Here is a 21,301-nt window from a genome sequence, read left to right as displayed (position 1 = left end):
GACTCGGAAACAAAACCATATTTAATTCCGATAGTTAGTGGTTTTATGAATAATTTAAATTCTAAATGTATGTTGATTTCAGAAGAATAACATATCAACTGAGAAAAAAAAATCATTTTTTTAATTATCACTAAATCAACAGACAATCTATTATAATTCAGTAAAATATGAACAAAAAGTTTGGTGAATATACTTGTGTTTTGTATATTTTTTTAAAACTGTATACAAATCAGCATTTGACAGGCTAAACAGTTTTAATTAATTAAAGTGTAAAATATTTAATCTATCAGATTTTTCAACAAGTTCTTGATAATCAGTTTAATTTACACGTGTGATGGAGTGGGACTTGGGATTACGTGATTAATACACTTGCTATGGTCAAGACCGATGACTTGGAAAGGTGTGATAAACATTCGGTACCTCCGGCTATTTAGTTATGTCCCACTATATATTTCACAAAGGAGCCGATGAATGTCTCAAATCGCACCATTCAAGATTGCGTCGAGTGATTTTGATTGACAGGGAAGCACGTGGATTTCGTACGTAACCACGGAGACGAACATGTTACAGGTCCCTGGTGTAGGAAAATAAGAAACACGAATAAACAAAAATTGAATAAGCAAGAAATTTATTTAAAAATGGCTTTGACAGATTATGTAAGAAAGATGAATACAGAAAAACTTGTTTGAATCAAAAAATTATGTGTGTGTGTTGGGAGGGGGGGGGGGGTACTAATAAATTCAACTGACGTTAAAAATGAACAATCCAATTTAATAATAAAAATGTTACTGATATTGAAGATGTAACGAAGAACATAAATTAAATAACATTTGTTGAATCAATAATATGGGGAGGGGGGTTAAACAAGGGAATCTCTCACTCACTCTCTCATATTAATTCTATGTACTTCCCAATACTAAATAATAGAAAAATATATATTCTATACTTTCACTTTTCAAAGAATACAACAGCAAACATCATATAAGTACTTACCAGGGACCTATACACTAACCCTGTACTTACTATTTTTTATTTAATTAAATTAGAAATGTTTTCTTTTATTAACGTACGTTTGTGTACTGTCTTTTTGTGATGCTTACAAATAGAATTTTAACAAGAGGCCCAAGGGCCACATCGCTCACCTGAGCACTGTGGCTAGGAAAAAAGGAAAAATCAGTTTAGTACTGAAAAGCTTAAATGCATAAGTGGTCCCAACCTACCCCTAAAAAGGGAGTGGGGGGGGGGGGGGGTCATCATTTGAACAAACTTGAATCTACACTATCTGAGGATGCTTCCGTATAAATATGACAAACCGTGGCTTTGCTGTTCTTGAGATTTTTAAAGATTTTTCCTATATATTCTTATGTAAAACTTTGATCGTTCATTGTGGACCCACCCTACCCCCGGGGGTCATGATTTAAACAAACTTGAATCTACACCACCAGAGGATGCTTCCACATAAATCTGACCAATCATAGCTTTGCTGTTCTTGAGAAGAAGATTTTTGAAGATTTTTCCTATATATCCCTATGTAAAACTTTGATCGTTCATTGTGGCCCCACCCTACCCCCGGGGGTCATGATTTGTACAAACTTGAATCTACACCACCTCAGGATGTTTCCACATAAATATGACCAATCATAGCTTTGCTGTTCTTGAGAAGAAGACCGATTGTGGTTATGCACAATCTAAGATAGCAGCATTGACCATGTTGACAGATTCGATTTACATTTTGCCGCATATGTTACATCTACTGACGAGGAATCAGATAACAGTGATGGACAAAGTGAAGTGATAAACACACTCAGAGAATGGGTAAATTTGAACGATGTTAACGCAAGTACAGTTGATGATCTGCTAAATAGATTAAGAAAAACTGTAAATCCAAACCTTCCAGCTTCTTCGCGCACGCTTCTTAATACACCAAGGCACATTGATCTACGGAGAGTTTCAGACACGGATTATTTTCACTTTGGACTTCAAATTATGATTTTTAATACATTAAAGAAATATTCTCAAACGGACATTGAGGCGCTCAATAATAAATTAATCCTATCTCTTAACATCAATGGACAACATTTGTTCAAAATATAATACCCAGAATATTGTTTGACACAAACTATTATTGACCTAAATACAATGTTTTCATTGTAAACCCCTTTGAAATTGGTTGAAAAATAAGCGTTTTTGTAGACATATGTCCCCCCCCCCCCCCATGAAACACAAAAAGCTTTGGTATGGATTTGTGAAATAACAGTCTATATTACCTGTAATAAGGAATTTTTGTATCACCGGGGGGGGGGGGGGGGGGTTAAAAATACGCAGGTATGTAATTCGTTTCTCGGGAAATTTAGACTTTTTTAAGAAAATTAAGTTTGATAATTTCTCAAAGTCGCCGATAAAACGTAAACTATTATTAACTATTACATAAAGACAACAAAGTGTTTGAGGCCAAGAGGTGCACCAACACAACGTCATAACGTGACTGCTATTTATAGCAAAATATTCCTTAATAAAAAAGTTAACAGAACAACAATTCCCCGGGGTTTGATAATTCTTTTAGTAAATAATATAGTTGAAAAACATCTCTTATGCCTAAAAAGTGCTGCTAGAATCCCACTGTCTGGTCAAGAAAATAATTATTCCACATATTCGCACGAAACCTTACCCAATGTTTTGCATTTTATACATATAATCCGAGATATTTCTTTAAACCAAGTTTACCTCACGATTCTAGCAGCACTTTCCAAGTTTTATAGAACGCAAGCTTTCGATATGTACTAGTATTAGGTTTTGAAGTATCCAGCTTAGTGTTCTTTTGCATTATTGTTGTTACGAATGACAGAGGAAAGGCCGACCGGGATATGTAAATATCTGACTGTATTCAATAGAAGATATAATCAATGAAAATGAATTAGCATACCTGTTTAACAAACTTTAACTTCACATGAATCACACAAAATATTCACGATATTTGCTATTAAACCCCCTTTACGTATCTTTTTACATGCCGTCTTAGCCAAATTCTTGTTACACAACATGATCAATATTCAAGTTACTTGTTGAACATATATGACGTCATCGGTCGGAGTTTTTAATTCAGGTGACAGACACAGCATAACAAAATAAAAACGTTTTATTTTTTGTTAATATTTGCAAGTTTCTATTCAAATTCAGGAGTTAAATTATATCTCTAAATAACAGTATTTAGAAAACTTGTGTTCTAAAATTGACGTCATCTCGCCTACTATGACGTCATATGGTATCACTGATTTAGTCAAGTCGGATTATCTTCGTGCTTCCTTTACACACCTGCGTATTTTCCGTTTACCGTTGATTTTTATATCGAAAACACAAGTTTTACCAAAATTAAGAAATAAAATAATTTGAACTGTCACTCATCAAAAACTGGTTTCCATGAAGACCATATGGAATTAAAATCAAAAATTTTATTTTTTTGGATTGATACAAATTTTTCAACATTATATTTGACTCTTAGATGACACATGAGAGCACTGAAATTTGGCATTTTCTTCTGCATCAAACAAGTAAAAATATACTGTTTTGTGTATAATATAATACAGTTTACAATTCTGTTATTTTTTGACAAAGGAATCTCCCCTAATATGACATTGTTAATATTAAATCCAATCCTTTTTGAAGTAGTTCTGTATATATGTTGGCTAAGACTACTCCACAATGGCAAAATATCATTACAAAATAAAAATACATGTATTGTTTCACTTTCATTCTTACAAAAGGCACAGCAATCTAGTTTTAATATTAACTTTTTTAAGATAATAACTTACAGGAAGAATCCTATGCAATATTCTAAACTGCAGCCACTGAACAGCTGTATCATTTGTTACCTTCAAACAAACTTTGAAAGCATCATGTATTTCAAAATTACACTGCCCATAGATACCCAAAATGGAAATCTATTTTGATGCAGATGTAGGTTTAACACTATTTGTATTTAAAATGGAGTACAATGACTTAGTGCATTTTTCTGACTGAAGCAACAATTCAAAGTAAAAGGGCATAGGTGTATTGAAAGATTTTTTGGCTAAAGATTTGTCAATAGACATATATTTCAGGTATTTTGATACTGCAGTAAGAACACTATTATAGTGCATAATCTGTACATGCATATCTGTTTGTGGAAGGCAAAAACTTTGTTGTAAAGACTCATAGTTTAAAAAATTTCCATTGTCGTCTAAAAAATCTCCAATTACTCTGATACCTTTCTCATACCAAACTTTGATAAAAATATATCGATTTCCAACCAAGATATTAGAATTGTACCACAATGGGATATTTAGAAAATTATTTTTAACATTTTTACAATTATTTAAACATTTCATGACTTCAAGCCATGACTTTAATACCTCTTGCCAGAAAACATTGTTTTTAGGAGGTAGATGTTCTAAAATATACAGATCCCCAAAATGAAATAGCTTCTTAATAACATCTTTTCCATTGATTGCAAAAAAGATATCCATCCATGGCTTTTGTTTTTGAGTTAACCTTTTCATCCAGGAAGATTTTAAAGCAATTATAAAATTATCTATATTGACCATTTTTAGACCCCCAGAAAGATAATCTTGTGTTACAAGGGATCGCTTAATCTTATCTGATTTAGACTTCCAGATAAATTCAAAAATATTTTTTTGCAAATCAACTATAAGCTCTTTTCTAGGAGATGGCAAGGAAATAAATGAATGATTAAGCTTAGGCATAATAAGAGTCTTAACAACAGTCATGCGACCAATTGGAGTTAGGATTCTTCGCTTCCATTGTTTAATCAAAGCTTTTATTTTAGGTAGTTGTAAATTGTAATTAATATCAACAATGTCTTTAAGATCCACGGAGAACTGAATTCCTAGTATGTTGAAAGTTGTAGCTCCCCATTCTAATTTCCACCTTGTGTGATGGAAAACTTCCCTAGAAAACTTTTTTGATCCAATCCATACTATTTTAGTTTTTGATATATTGATTTTCAATCCTGAAAATTTTGAATAGAAGTCTATGGTATCAAGAGCAGCGAAAAGAGATTTTTGTGAACCATTTAAAGCAAGAAAAGTATCATCAGCATACTGGGATAACTTATGTTTTTTATTATCTACCACAATACCTTTTATATCTTTATTCTGTTTAATTAAAATTGCCATAATTTCTGCACATAATATAAATAAATATGGAGAAACAGGATCGCCTTGTCTGCAACCTCTTTGTATATCAAACTGATCAGATAAAAATCCACTTTGTAAAACAGAAGCTTTAAAATTATAATTCAGAATCTTGACCCAGTTTATAATCATTGTACCAAAACCAAAATACTTCAAAACTTTATATATAAATGCCCATGAGATTGAATCAAAGGCCTTTTCAAAATCAATCAAAACTGATAAACCTGGAATGTTTTTAGAAGATGTATAGTGAATTAAATCATACATGAATCTTGTATTTTCACCTATATATCTGCCTTTCATAAATCCTGTTTGAGTATCTGAAATTAAATAATCTAATGTTGTCTTAATTCTCTGCGCAAGACATCCTGATATTATTTTATATAAAACATTTAAAAGTGTTATTGGGCGCCAATTTCTTAGGAACTGTCTTGGTTTATCGCCTTTTGGAATACAAGAGATTATACCTAATCTCTGTGATATTGGGAGCTCATTATTGATAAAAATACACTTAATTGCCTTTAATAAATAAATTTTTAAATCATTCCAAAAGAATTTAAAAAATTCAACCGTGTAACCATCACTACCTGGAGATTTGTTATTTTTCATATTCTTAAGCACCTCGGCTATTTCTTTTTCACTTACATCATACTCAAGTTTCTCAGACGTATGTTTATCTAACCTTGGAATGTCTTGTCCTTGTATAATTTCTTCTAAATTAATATCCAAGAGTTCAGAATCTGAACTTGTATATAAATGCTTATAAAATAATTTCACATAATTCATGATTTCTGCCTGATTATATATTATACCATCTCCATCTAGTTCTACCTTTTTGATAGTTTTGTTTAAAAAATTCCTGGCTTCCAAATTACAAAAATACTTTGTTGGTTTCTCCCCTTCTTCCATCCATCGAACTCTTGATCTTTAATATGCCCCTGCAATTTTTCTTTTCTCAAATTTTCAAGGCTCAACTTTTTTTCCTCTAAAAGTTCAAAATTAATTTCTGTCATTGATTCTATATTTTCAATTTCCTCGAGTAAAGATCTTTCTGAATTTATTCTTTCTTTTTTTCTGAATGATGAATAAGAAATTGTTACGCCTCTAATTTCCATCGAAAGGACTTCAAAAAATAAACTGTCATCGATTTTAACATGAGATTGGTTATCATCATTTTTTAAAACATGTAAATATTGGGCAACTACTTTTTCTATGGTTTCCTTTACTTTTTCAACATATGTGTTACTGTTAATAAGCTATTATTGAATTTCCATAGACCTCGACCTCTTTCAAAAGCGTTAAATTTCAATTCTATTACAACTGAAGAGTGATCCGACCTGTAACCAGGTTTAATAGCAAAGTTTTCAACCAAATTTGAAAGACTATCTGAAATAAGAATATAATCAAGGCGGCCTTGTTTTAATGGATTTTTTTCAACCAGGTGTATATATTTTTTTATCTGGGTTTAGAATTCTATAATAGTCAAGTAACTGAAGATCTTCCATAATCTCTAACAATTTTCCACGTGCTTTTGGGTTACTGACACCACAGTAATTAAAAGTATCTAAAGAGGGGTTTAAGGCAAGATTAAAGTCACCACAAAGTAACAAATATTTATTATCAAACTCTGTAAAAGTTTCTCTAACCATGTCATAAAAATCTGGATCATCAGAATTAGGACCATATATGTTTATGATAGTAGTTCTATTATCTTCAATTGTAATGTCTAATAGCAGCAAATTACCACTATTATCTCTTTTTACACTATGTATTTTAAATTCGAAATTGTTATTAAACATAGCAACCCCTCTTGCATTTGATTTAAAAGAATTAAATATACATTTGTAACCCCACTGTGCTTCTACGTATGGTTCAATTTCTGTTATAAAATGGGTGTCTTGCAAACATACAATTGAATATCCCTTTTTTCTGTAAAAATTCAAAACATCGAGCCGTTTTGATGGTGTTGCAAGCCCCTGACAGTTCACTGTAACAACTTTTATGCTATCTGACATTAAATATTATAAGAAATGGCAAAGTAGTTATCAAACAGAGAGAAGGATACGGCCTGTAATACGTAGCTATTAGAGAAATAAAGTAACAAACAAATAAATGTGGATAAACATCACACACATACCAGACTGTCACACTCACTGTTCGCATTCTCTCTCACCTCAATCCCGATCACAAAGTCACAAAGAGTACAGTTTTTGTTTCCCGTTCCCGGTCTTAAAAGTTCGGAAAATACCACTCAGTGCTCCAGCTGTTTAACAGGCTAATCATGATGTTTAAGTTTATTAGACACACTGTCCAAGATGTCAAATCGGTGTCTATATCCATCATAATCTAACGCAAAGACTTTGCCATTAAAATACCAGGCGCTTTGAATACGTTCGTCCTGATTCAAGTCCCTTATCAACTGGGCATTCATAGGAGTTAAGTGGTCGTGCATCACGAAACGCTTCTTCACCTCCTCATTTGACCGATATTTTATTACCATCACTTTCGTCTCGGTGTTCCGAAATTTGGCAATAACTGGCCGTGGTCCGACGATTTCAGCTCCTGGCACTCTGTGGATGGCTAGTATATCCGAAGGATGTAGGTCAACGTTTACGGTCTCCTTCAAGATTGCACAGAGTTCTATACGTAGATTTTCGTCTTTACTCTCCTTCTATTTAGTAAACTTAATATTGTCTTTTTGTGAATACTGCTGGTTGTTATTCGCTAACGTAACTGCTGTTTCAGTCAAAGATTGACAGCGTTTCAAATTTTCTTTTAGAGTTCTGAGTTCTTTTGCTTGCTCATGAAATTTTTCTCTCAATGTTTCAAAATGCAAATTAAACCCATCTGAGATTTCTTTGGTCTGATCTTGAAACTCCTTTGCTTTTCTGTCTATCTTTTCACTGAATTCTTTCTTTACCTGTTCCGTCACGCTCTGCTTAACTTCAGGCATGATTGTCTCTTTAACCTCGGCGAGGATTTCTTTTTTGATTTCACACTTTAATTCGGTCAAAATCGAAGTAACAATCTCTTTCACATCATCTTTACTAACCATTGTGCGCCTTATATCTGAAATGCCTTCTTGTATCAGACTGAGTTCACTTAGTGCACCATGTACGCTAACGGTAGACTCACAATCAGAACTGCTACTTCTTTGTTTTTTTTTTGCGGCAATTTTCCTGACACCACCGTATTTTTGACTGAAGTAGGAATTGACTGGAGATTCAATTGCACTAACCTTCTATCTGGTGTTTTCTTGTCGCCTTTTGAAGATTTTTTCTCGCTAACCCCGCTCTCCAAATTTTTACTGTCTCTCTGCATTGTGAGCGACTACTCACGGTTAATGACACGAGAAAAAAAATGACAATCTCCGTTTCTTCACAATAAAAAGTTTGGAAATCACACTTATAGTTGCTTATAGTTATTTTTAACAAACTGGACAGTTTTTAACTGTTTTAAAAATCTCACAAAAACTTGAAAGGACAAATTTAAGAAACTAACAGCGGAGCTGGAAAAAAAAACACTTACACAAATTATTTTATTTCTTATTTTTTCTATCTTTTTTTTTTTTTTGTTTATCCTTAAATTGTCCTTTAAAAGAATATGTATATCTAATAATTTGGAAAATATATGTACAAGGTTAAAGAGGAAAAAGTGACAAACTGTATTTATTACATGTATTTTTGACTATTTAAGAAGTGTGAATAATGGATGTGGATGGTGTGAGTGAGTGAGCGTACCGTGTGTGAGTATCTCATATATGTAAAGATGCTTATTTACCATCACTTTGTTTCATGTGAGAAAAATGTAAATAAAAAAAAAAAGTTTTCCCCAAGAAGAAATGTATTATGAAAATTCATATAAATATCTAAATAATTATGAAAAATCATTCAAATGTGTTAACTTTTCAAAATTGACTTGGAGGTAGGCGGGAGAACAATATTATCGTTCGCAATTCTTTTTGTTGCTACTTGTACTCCATTTTTGAGAACAGATGAAATTATGACATCACTACTTACATCATCCAAGACTTCCTGGAATTGTAATTTTCGCGATACTTTACATTATCATAATTTTAGATTAATATGTTTGTCTATGGTATTTTTGATTTACAGATTTTTTTTAATTTTGAAATAAACAGTACATCCCCCTTTCTTTAATTGAAAGCATGAATATGGAAGTAATTATTGTAAACGCTTACATTTATCAAAGTCCGTGTTTGTTTCATAGAGAATTGTCTGTTCAATATTTGTGTCTAATTTATCGAACCTTCTATGGTATCATCTATCAGGACCGTAGCAAGGGGTTTAAAATAGGGGAGGACTTCCCCAAAAGATCTGACAAGCAAAAAAAAAAAAACAAACAAACAAACAAAACACCTAGTAACCAAAAACGCGAGGAGACCAACTTCCCCCCAAAAATCCAAGCCACAAAAAATATTCTAATTAATAACCGTCCAAACAATGAACTTTGCAAATGCTCGACCTTACCGAACAAAAGGTGGAAGGTGGGGGAGCAGATAGAGAAAAATTTGCTATAGCAAAATACTTTACTTGGAAAAGGAGTGCCCCCCCCCCTCCCCAGGTTCTACGGGCCTGACAATAACATATTTTTGTGCAGGTTCTATTTATTGTTCTTCCCCCATTTCTCGGTCATATAACTTTTAGTCATCTTGTTTCATATAAAAAAATTGAGCTTATAATTTATAATAAGGGACCCTGACATTGGTGTTCACGAGTAGTTTTAAGAATGAGTTATTTTTTTTTAAATTCACAGATGTTTTGTGTAACGCGGACATAGAACTATTCGATTTTTCAAGGTAAATACCAATTTTGACTTTTCAGGAAGCCTGACATGTTCACTTCATTGATGTGTCGGATTAAACAGTGAAATGTATGAAGAGACCATCAGATTGAACATATTCCCATGCATACAATAATGATTGACAACAGATGATTCTAGAAAGAGGAACTTCACCGTGCGAGCTGATAATGTGGGAGAGCAGTGCTGGATTAAGGACATACGCAACGTAGTTTGAACTTTATTGTGTTTTCCCCTGGAGTTGAAGAGTTCCAGTACTTAAAGGAATTGTGTGTTACATTTGTTTGTCTATATATGCTGTTGTACACTTCTTCTAAAACAAGTTTGGATAAACAAAACATCTAGAATATGTGTTTAGTAACTTTTGTGTATTTTTCTTTGAATTATACAAGAATTTTCATCAATTGATATCTTTTCAAAACCCCTGGTAATACATGCTGATTTTTTGTTGACGAACATCTGATGGCACTGTAATCTTAAATTAAGAATATCTTGAAAAATTATCAGTAGGTAAGGTACATTGCGTATGTCCTTAAACATACCAAAAAGGTCCGACGCTGGATCCGCCTTTACATAATCACTATCTTATAATGCTTTGTGGATAATTATGCCCATTATAAACTTCTCTCTAGGCGCACACGTAACCTTTTAGATACTCTGGTGGTTTGCGCTCTCGAGTTGACCGTCTAGGCTCCGGCTGTGTGGTAATTAGATCACCGAAATCGTCTATTATCTTTTCAGCTGAACTTTCGCAGTCATTAATTTTCTTCATTGCTTTGCACAATAGTTCTTCCAGAGCTGACCCAGGCATGCGCATCTTGTATGTACACTTATTCCTCGATAGGGTGTAACAATACCACAGTACTTAAAGGGTGGCTTCGATTAGAGGAATCTGGTTGAATGCACTTGTCAAGTCGGAGACAGTAATACATTTCCATCGAATCGCATTTAACTGTTAACAACTTAAAATTTGACATCTTTTTTTTTGTATTCACTTTTCTGTAGACAAAGTTTCAATTCTCTCGCAAATTTTCATTATTCTCTATAAATGAATTGATAGTTGTCTGTATTTCTGGTTTACATGGACGCTTTTTTAGGTCACCTGAGTCACTCAGGTGACCTATTGCTATCCTTTTTTGTCCGTCGGCGCGCGTCGTGCGATGTGCGTTAACATTTGAACATTTTTAGCTTCTTCTCTGAAACCGCTCAACCAAATATGGCATATAGCATCTATGGGTGTAGGGGAACAAAAATTTTTAATTTCATGGTCCCTGCCCCCCTGGGGCCTGAGGGGTGGGGCTAAAACCACCAAAATTAATGCAATCTTTAAAAATCTTCTTTACTCCTGGACATTAAGCAGTCAATCTGTTGGCATGATTGTAATAAGCACTGAGCCCTCTACCAAAATTGTGAAATTCATGGCCCCAGGGTCAGGGGTTCTGGTGCTAGGGCGGGGCTATATAGATCCTATAGTGAAAGTGTATTATTTCTTTGAAAATCTTCTTCTCTGCTCCTGGGTATTAAATAAAGTAACTAAGTATATAGTTATGATGAGTAAGAGTGCCTCTTCCAAAATTGTGAATTTCATGGCTCCAGGGTCAGGGGTTCTGGTGTTAGGGCGGGGCTCTTTTGATTATATAGTGAAAATGCATTAATTCATTGAAAAATCTTCTTCTCTGCTCCTGGGTATTAAATAATGTAACCAAGTACATAGTTAGGATGAGCAAGAGTGCCTCTTCCAAAATTGTGAATTTCATGGCCCCAGGGTCAGGGGTTCTGGTGTTAGGGTGGGGCTCTATTGATTATATAATGAAAATGCATTAATTCATTGAAAAATCTTCTTCTCTGCTCCTGGGTATTAAATAAAGTAACCAAGTACATAGTTAGGATGAGCAAGAGTGCCTCTTCTAAAATTTTAAATTTCATGGCCCCTGGGCCAGGGGTTCTGGTGTTAGGGTGAGCTCTATTGATTATATAGTGAAAATGCATTAATTCTTTGAAAATCTTCTTCTCTGCTCCTGGGTATTAAATACAGTAACTAAGTACATAGTTTTGATGAGCAAAAGTGCCTCTTCCAGAATTGTGAAATTCAGGCCCCAGGGTCAGGAGTTCTGGTGTTAGGGTGGGGCTCTATTGATTATATAGTGAAAATGCATTAATTCTTTGAAAATCTTCTTCCCTGCTCTTGGGTATTAAATAAACTAACTATGTACATAGTTAGGATAAGCAAGAGTGCCTCTTCCAAAATTGTGAATTTCATGGCCCCTGGGTCAGGGGTTCTGGTTTTAGGGCGGGACTCTATTGATTATATAGTGAAAATGCATTAATTCTTTGAAAATCTTATTCTCTGCTCCTGGGTATTAAATACAGTAACTAAGTACATAGTTATGATGAGCAAGAGTGCCTCTTCCAAAATTGTGAATTTCATGGCCCCTGGGTCAGGGGTTCTGGTATTAGGGCGGGGCTCTATTGATTATATAGTGAAAATGCATTAATTCTTTGAAAATCTTCTTCTCTGCTCCTGGGTATTAAATAATGTAACCAAGTACATAGTTAGGATGAGCAAGAGTGCCTCTCCCAAAATTGTGAATTTCATGGCTCCTGGGTCAGGGGTTCTTCTTCTGTACTCCTGGGTATTATTGAAACAAATTAAATACATAGTTATGATAAACAATGATGCCATTTCCAAAATTCTGAATTTAATGACCCCAGGTTTAAGGGTTTTAGTGGGGGTGGTGTGGGTGGTAGGGGGGCTTCTATTGATAATATAGTGAATCTGTTGATCATGATCACCCTATTTTCTTGCTTTTGGGCAACAAAGCTTCACCTTTCAGTTCATTTTATACTCTATGCATCTTTTAAATTGCTGTATCATACTCAGGTGACCGTTAAGGCCCTTGGGCCTCTTGTTAAATATATTTCTTTATATTATATTTGGAAATGCAATTCTGATATCTGAATAGCTAACAACTGCTTGTAACTGAAGCTGTCCTCTGACTTTCTATTCCTTCGTTCACGGTAACACAGTCGGTAGAGCGCTCGCTCGCTCTGTGATCGGGAGGTCGTGAGTTCGAATCTCGGCCGCGACTGACCTAAGTTGATAAAGAAAATGGGTAGCAACTGTTCCTTCGCCATGCGCTCGGCACTTTCAAGTGAAAGTTGCGGGTCCTTAGGAATGTCCTGACTTCTTTATCTTCACCAAGGAATTTTTTTCCATTTTTCTGTTGACTTCCTTTGTTCTTTTATGAACTTTAAACTATTTACAACTGTTGGCCATAAAACAAAGTTTTTCACTATCCAGATGTCTGGAACTGTCCCTTCTTCTTCATATTATTCTCTCTACCCAAAGAGCTCTTATTCATGACATTCTGAATAACAATTTATATTGTACCAACGCCTGCCGTGACACGGGGCCTCGGTTTTAAGGACCTTCAACTTTCACTTCAAAGTTCCGAGCGGTTGGGAGAGAAACAGTTTAAATACATAAAGTATCAAGTACAAGTACAGGATAAGTATGAAATTCTATATAATGATGTCGAGATCGGGATCACAATATATAAAAAAACGTGATATTCCGGTAAAGTTAAAACATACGTCTAAACAGTTTTGTTTGTTGTTTAACGTCCCTCTCTTTTTCAATTTCTTCGTTGTAGTTGCATTGCAAAATTCGTTTTTCCCCAACACCTCTGACTGAAAAGGCAAGTAATTTAGTATAGAAAACAAAACAAATGGTTATACAGAATCCACGATATACTAGGAGATCATATCAAGACAATTAAGTATATTACAAGTGCAGCTTGATTTATAGACCTTGATATCTTTATCAAAACACAGTCTTGCATATCGTTCAGTAAGTCAATTTGACAGAATGATGTTCAGTACTTCCTTTCCTGCTCTAATTTAATTGAGATGCTAAGGTTGTCGCCATAAGAAAAAGGATAGTAATCTCCGATCACATGTTTGGACATTGTTGCCTCCAATGCATATCAGTTATCCAATCTTAAAACCCCAATATATGATTAGTTAATGAAATATATGGAGATAACGAACAGTATTCAAACTCAAAAGTCCATTAAACAATAAAAATTAGGAGCAGAGCAAACACGGACCTCCAAAACATCAGGTGCCATGGAGGAGTGAGCATCCCCTGCCGACCGGTCACTATTTCTAAACTAAAACGACCCTTAGATACATTGAAAAATAAAAAAAAAATGTATTTTTTTTTAGAAATGCTTAAAATCTTTGTCATGAAAGAGATTAAATGAACTAGTAAACAGTGTCCGTGTGGACCTTCTACAAACGTCAATGCTTGTAAATAACATTCAAGATTTTATGAAAAATTTAAGTGACAATATTTTTTCAGAGGAGAAGGTTTAACCAAATGGTCATCTGCTAAATTTACATGATCATTATGTGTTCATTTTGAAAAAAAAAATTCAACGTCTATCCAAGTATTTCTTAATTTTTAAGTATGGAACGATTTCTTAAATGCTTCATTTCTTCTTATGATTTGTATGATGTATTCAGATTATCTATTTGTTATTTGGGAAGTACCTTGAGTATCCACATTTGTAAGCCCTTCTCTTTTCGAATCCCTTGTTAGCTAGTTGTAGTTGACGCACCCGCCCGATTTTGTTTGAAAAAAAAAATTACCGCTTATGTGACACCGAGCACGATATACCACTCTTGTTCTGTATTTAACCACACAGGTCAGGTGCTATTCACATCAACGATGTGACTGATAATCAGACATGTACAATGAACAGTTCTCTTGAAATCAGTGAAATACACAATTTCGGGAAAAGAGAATTTAAGAAATAAAGTTCGCGTGTTCGTGAATGTTGCAGGAAAACCTCCGGGGTCTCAAAATGTTTGAAAAATAAAAGCCGAGGAGGTTATCCTGCATCATTCACGAGAAGAACTTTATGTCTATTCTACGAACAGCTCTAAAATACGGCTGATCGTTTCCTCTATAGAGAAACAAAGTAGGTCATCATGTTACGTTTAGGCTGTTACATTTCAAATCAAAGGGTCTGTTTGTTTACAGCGATGAAATGCAGACCATTTGAGCTTTCCTTGGATTAAAAATGCCCCTTCATCATTTATAAATTTATTTGTAAAATAATTGATTAATATTTATGAATATTAAGTAACAAAATCAGTCAGTGGGCTATTTTCAGAGGGATTGCCTGTAGCCCTTCCAGTTGCTAGTGGCCAAAGGCTTGGACAGCAGCTGTAACGCCAAAATAGGTATTGGGATTTTTCCTTAACCAAGTTCTCACCACGTCAGCTCTTGCCATGAAGCAGTGAACATTGGCTTTCTACTAGGGATCACAGACGTCCTCCATCAGCATGAGGCTAAAACGGCCATGGACATCAGTAGAACGTGCGTCTCCTTTTGGTCCTCTCAGGTAAAGATCAAGGGGTTGATCGACCCTAGATTAACTTCAAGAGCCTAGCAAAACGTCTACATCATTGCGAAGAAGTAATGGTTCTGCCAGGGCCATATTCCCCTAATTCAACTACTGTGGGATGATTTAGAAGCTGTTGTAGTGTTTTTTTCTACATTTTGGGTATCATACTGTACTGCCTTCCATGTCATTTTTAATTGAAACATATAAACACGGATTACAGTCAGTTAACCAGGTTTTATTGTCACAAACAGTTCACATAGGGGCGCGGATCCTAATATGCGCAGGTGTCACTGTTTACAATCGGTGACGATACACAGTAGCTGTGTGAGTTGTGTGTGGGTGTGTGGTAAAAAGATTGTGATCGGCCACAGTTTCTCCAATTTTAATAACGTCTGGACATGTACATTTTTTGAGTCTTTTACAAGAATGAATTTTGTGAGTGAAAATACAGACTAAATAGTAAATCTACACCGGAAACAGCATAATTTCATAATTAAAATAAATATCAAACCGCAGGCCCTCCCAAGTTAAATAAACAAAACGCAGCAGCTTTTGAATTTAACATAAACAGCGGACGGGACTTTATGGTCAGTCAGCAAAATTCAAGAGTGAGAATATGATTATTAAAAAAAATTGAACAATGAACAATGTATTTAGTCATACAGATATTGACACATTGCGACTGTACCTAAAAATGCATAATCTGCAATTCTAAATAACAATGTACAGAATGTAAGACATTACACTCCCCCGTCTGATATCTAACTCAAAAAAGATATCACATCTCATCACTAAAATTCAGTTACTGGACGAATGTAAGTCACTGGTTTCTCGTGAGTCAAACGTTTTCCAGAAAAGCGCAACTTTACCTTGCGTACTTTTTCGTCCAAACTCGGGAAAACTTTCGTGGTAAGTCCAATAGGCCACTCTGTGCCTTTCGATTGAGAGTCTTTGAGAAGCACGATATCGCCTATTGCTGCGTTCTTTCTGTCGTCGGACCATTTTTGACGCAACTGTAGACTCTGTAGGTAGCTTACGCGCCACTTCTTCCAGAAAACGTCTGCCAAGTATTGTACTCGTTTCCATTGCGATTTATAAATGTCCTTACTTTCGAATGATACGTCTGGAGAGACAGAAGTACGTTTGGTTTTTGTGTTAGTAGCAAGGACGGACATAAAGGGAATGGATCCTCTGGATCTGATGACACGGCGGAAAGTGGTCTAGAGTTGATAATTGCGCAAACTTCTGCTAGGAAAGTTACGAGAATGTCATGGTTAAGGTCCCCGCAGTGTTGTAAGATCATGGAATCTAGTATTCTTCTGGTGATACCAATCATTCTCTCCCACACTCCTCCCACATGAGATGAATGCGGAGCATTGAAGATCCATTGAACTTTGTTATCACTTAGCTACGTTTTCACTTGGGTATCTCCTACATTAAAGCAATCGAGCTTCAGCTCCTTTGCAGTTCCTACAAAATTTGTTCCACAGTCTGAGCGAATTATTTTGATTGGCCCTCTAATCGCAATGAATCGTTTTAAAGCATTGATGAAGAAGAGGAACTTAAATCTTCAACTACTTCCAGATGAACGCCTCGTGTTGTTAAGCAAGTGAAGATAATTGCCCAGCGTTTTGAGTTTGCTGCTCCACCACGAGTCTTTCTTGTTACGATAGACCAAGGCCCAAAGGTGTCAATACCAACATTGGTAAACGGTGGTCCAGGAGTGATTCGATCTTCTGGCAAATCTGCTATCTTCTGATGCTCGTTCTGCCCCCGTTGTTTTTTGACATATCACGCATTTTTGTAGAACTGACGATACTAGTCGCTTCTCACCTATTATCCAATAGCCAGCTGATCGTATCGCACCAGTGGTAAAGTGTCTACCTTGTTTTATTTTCTCATGAAAATGTCGAATGAGCAATAATGCTATATGGTGTTTCCCTGGAATTATAACTGGATGTCGTTCATCAGCTGGTATTTTTGCATGACGAAGTCTCCCGCCTACCCGCATCAATCCATATTCGTCTATGAATGGGTCGAAATTTGCAATTTTGCTTTCTTTTGGCAACTTCTTGTGTAACCTGATGCATTCAATTTCTTCAGGGAACATCTCGCTTTGGGCTTCCTTGATGATTAAGTTTTCTGCCTCCTTTCCGGTTTGAAGACAGTCTTGCTCTGGCAGATTGTTTTTGGCGCTAAGAAATCGTTTAACATAAGCAATAGCGTTCACAAGTCTCTTCCAGCATGAAAATCGTTCAAAACGTTGTGTTCCAAGCAAAGATTCCTTTGATGCTATTGACTTAGCACAAGGTATTTCGGGTCGAATCTCTTTATCCTCCTCTGGATTCTGAAGTTCAAATCTCTCCCCATTTGGCTCTTCTCTGAATAGATGTTAAGGACCTAACAGCCAGGAACTTTGCTGCAAGTCCGCTGATGAAAAAGATCTGGTAGCTAAGTCCGCTGGATTTTTGTCTGTGGGAATATAGGTCCATTGTGTCGAATGAGATAGTTGACGGATTTTTGCCACTCTGTTACTGACGTAAGTGTAGAATCTACGTTTCTCATTGGAAATGTATCCAAGAACCACCTTGCTGTCAGTGTGGTACTGTATGCTGTCAAGCGGAATGTCGAGATTATCAGATATTGTCTGACCAATTTCCGTGGCTAGCACAGCTGCGCATAACTCTAATCTTGGGATGGTGTGTCCATGGGTTGGTGCGACCTTGGCTTTTCCTAGGACAAATCCAACACTTAAATGCTTGTCCGAGGTTAAGTACGCAACAGCAGCGATAGCTTTTTCTGATGCATCTGAGAAGATATGAAGTTTCTTATTCAATTTTATTGCACAATTTACTTTTATCAATAGTTTTGTTCGCAATAATGTATTTGTAATTATTAATATAAATTCTTTATACGGTCAAAAGTAAATTAACAGACCGATATAGGAATTAATATTTTTTTTCAGCATTTTGCGCCCCATGCATTTACAAACCCGATTAACAATTTGTATTGTGCTTAAATAAGTAAATCATTTTACCTTTGTATGTCTTATTTGCCCTTCCTGTGAAATTTATAAACTTGCCCTTTTGGTCTTGACACAATTCAAACTGGTCTACAGATAATGTTTTATGTTCGTCAACAGCTCTCAGACCAAAAAGTTTTCAATTGTAGAAAAAGACAGTATTTAGCATAGATTCTCCTGTACTGTTGCCGAGGAGACCCTTTTCCCAAAGGATATTTTCTGGCTCTTCAGAAATCGGCTCGGCCTGCTTAGTAGACGTCCCCACTCCTTGTGCGGTATGTTCTGCCATTCGCGCGCTAAGAGTCTTCCGGAATTCGTAAAATTGGGAATTCTTTTCATCTAGAAAATTCAAATGCACACCATTTTATCGCAAATGTCTTAAAAGACCAGTACACAGCATGTAAAGTGTTTTAGGAGGGTACGCCTTGCCATCTTTGCGTCGTGTTTCAACAACAAATCTTCACAACCAAAAATTAAGTTCCTCTGCAGAGAACGACAGAATATCCGAAATCTGGTCGCCTGTTGTCAACATCCGAGCGGAGCGCCAGTCGTTAAAAGTAGTTACCGACCAATTTGTGTTCTTGCTCTCTGTTGAATTAAGCAACTCTTTTAAATCACTGTCATTTACAAAATGATCATAACGACCCACCGGCATCTTAGATCCTTCCTCCTTTTTTGCGAGCAGATCAAAATCAACCGCGTAGTCCAATTCCATGTCATCGGGTCTGGGGTTGTACAAGGTGATTGACTGAGATAAGGTGATGTTCTCTGGCAAATTTTCGCACTCAATCTCCTTCTCTATCTGCTCAGTTGCTTGCGAAAGAGTAATGTCGTCAATTGTAGTGTCCCACAGGCTCCCCAAATCAAATAAACCCTCGCAGGTATCGTCCACGTCCATTTTTCTGCTTTATCAACCGTCCACATTCACTTCTAAGCGGGAAATGAAGCGCCGAAATTTCTTTTTGCACGTGCAAGATTACTTTGTATGGCTCTGATACATGTGACTTACACAATTAGGTTTAATTGGTTATGTACAGAAGGACGAAGGCGGGGCAAAAATGTCACTCGGACTGCGCGTCCTCGTGACATTTTTGCCCCACCTTCGTCCTTCTGTACATAACCAACTAAAACCTATTGTATAACTACTACTTAACCAGGTTTTATTGTCACAAACAGTTCACATAGGGGCGCTGATCCTAATATGCGCAGGTGTCACTGTTTACAATAGGTGACGATATACAGTAGCTATGTGAGTTGTGTGTGGGTGTGTGGTAAAAAGATTATGATCGGCCACAGTTTCTCCAATTTTAATAACGTCTGGACATGTACATTTCTGAGTCTTTTACAAGAATGAATTTTGTGAGTGAAAATACAGACTAAATAGTAAATCTACACCGGAAACAGCATAGTTTCATAATTAAAATAAATATCAAACCGCAGCCCCCCCCCCCCAAGTTAAACAAAACGCAGCAGATTTTGACTTAAACATAAACAGCAGACGGGACTTTATGGTCAGTCAGCAAAATTCAAGCGTGAGAATATGATTATAAAAACAATCTGAACAATGAACAATGTATTTAGTCATACAGATATTGACACATTTGCGACTGTACCTAAAAATGCATAATCTGCAATTCTAAATAACAATGTACAGAATGTAAGACATTACACATATTGTTTGGGGCGTACACATATAACCTCTTTCCATGACCTAGAATTAAGAAGTTAACTTCTGGAAAGAATTTGGGCTCACATCGACTATGATCCTCAACTATTTCTACCTGAATGACTGGTTTATAGGATACTTTACTGGAGGAGCTGTATCAAAAATAGCATCTATTTATAATAGAAGCGATAGAGAGAAAAACAAAGAGAATACAATTGTACAACCACCAAATTTTTACCTACCTATTTGCGTTTCCTTTAGTTTTAAATGTTCTCTCTTTTGATGCTGCCCTCATCCACTCCTCAAGAGAGGCAATGGTGTTGGTAACAGTATCAGTAGATATGTTGTTGTCCGAAAGAGTCACCAGTTTATGCGATAGTTCCTGCTGCACAACCCTTGATGTTATGCTTCATTTTTTTAAGGCTGACTGAAACCAGGACTCTTCTTGACGCCTATTCGGTGTGGCTTCAACTGTTGTTGTTGAAAAAATAAGGTCCCTTTGAAGTTCCTGTTGAATACGAATGCTCGAGATGATGAGTGTTATGCAAGTCTAGTATGATCTTTGGCCTTTACGCATGACTTCCAGTTATGATGTGCAGCCATGATCTTTGTTGAATACTGATAAAGAAACATCATCCAAACGTTTATTAAAAGGTTATAACCACAAATATACGTGAACTGAAACTGTAAAAGAACAGGCGGACCTAAAGACATATGGTAAGATATTAATTCAGGAATTAAAGGTATCTAAATGAACTTAATAACTATAATACTCATGCATATTCATATTTTGAGTTATTAAAAAACAAATGATTGGCCCAGCATAGTTAAGTAAAGGGAAGTAAAATCCTTTTTCTTCATGATTTATCTAAAATTGGATTCAAAAGAAGTCGTTGAGCATGTAACAAGAATATCATAAGATATATTATGTGCCTTTTAATTAATTTGATAAAGTATTATATTTTAAATGCTGATATTATACAATTTACGCAATTAACACATCTGTATTTATTTCCACTCTTTAGCCCGATTTTCCCTAATTTTAACAGTCCCATCTCCGTTCATTTTTCTAAATAGTATCTACTCCCGCCTCGTCTACTTAAATAACCTCCTTATCTGCTGTCAAATTAGATCTTTTTGCCGTTTTTTTGCTTTTGTAAACAAAGTCCATATAGCAGACAAATATTTG

The 21,301-nt window shown here is 35.6% G+C and overlaps 2 protein-coding genes across 2 annotated transcripts; both read right to left on the bottom strand.

Annotated features, from left to right (window-relative positions):
- Positions 1 to 17,114: 17,114 nt before the first annotated feature.
- On the bottom strand, positions 17,115 to 18,735 carry LOC133199932 (uncharacterized). The gene is made up of 3 exons (XM_061335732.1): positions 18,630 to 18,735; positions 17,960 to 18,232; positions 17,115 to 17,803 (listed from the first exon to the last, which is right to left on the bottom strand). Exons 1-3 carry the CDS (start codon positions 18,733 to 18,735, stop codon positions 17,115 to 17,117), a joined length of 1,068 nt encoding a protein of 355 aa, XP_061191716.1.
- Positions 18,736 to 18,906: 171 nt separating this feature from the next.
- Positions 18,907 to 19,344, bottom strand: LOC133199931 (uncharacterized). Its single transcript, XM_061335731.1, has one exon. The coding sequence runs from the start codon at positions 19,342 to 19,344 to the stop codon at positions 18,907 to 18,909; it is 438 nt and encodes a 145-aa protein (XP_061191715.1).
- Between the last annotated feature and the right edge of the window lie 1,957 nt (positions 19,345 to 21,301).

Source organism: Saccostrea echinata, unplaced genomic scaffold (genome assembly GCF_033153115.1).
Source record: "Saccostrea echinata isolate AGI-Se365-2 ecotype Australia unplaced genomic scaffold, CSIRO_AGI_Sech_v1 ptg000036l, whole genome shotgun sequence".
Classification (NCBI taxonomy): domain Eukaryota; kingdom Metazoa; phylum Mollusca; class Bivalvia; order Ostreida; family Ostreidae; genus Saccostrea; species Saccostrea echinata.
Note: the sequence above shows the minus strand (reverse complement) of the source record. Positions and strands in the feature narration are given on the sequence as shown.

Coding starts and splice junctions, on each gene's coding strand:
- LOC133199932 (XM_061335732.1), bottom strand. CDS start 18,735: ATGGCAGAACATACCGCACAAGGAGTGGGGACGTCTACTAAGCAGGCC. Junction 18,233..18,629: donor AAAGGGTCTCCTCGGCAACA/GTACAGGAGAAT, acceptor ATATCTTCTCAG/ATGCATCAGAAAAAGCTATC. Junction 17,804..17,959: donor TAGATTCTACACTTACGTCA/GTAACAGAGTGG, acceptor ATCTATTCAGAG/AAGAGCCAAATGGGGAGAGA.
- LOC133199931 (XM_061335731.1), bottom strand. CDS start 19,344: ATGGACGTGGACGATACCTGCGAGGGTTTATTTGATTTGGGGAGCCTG.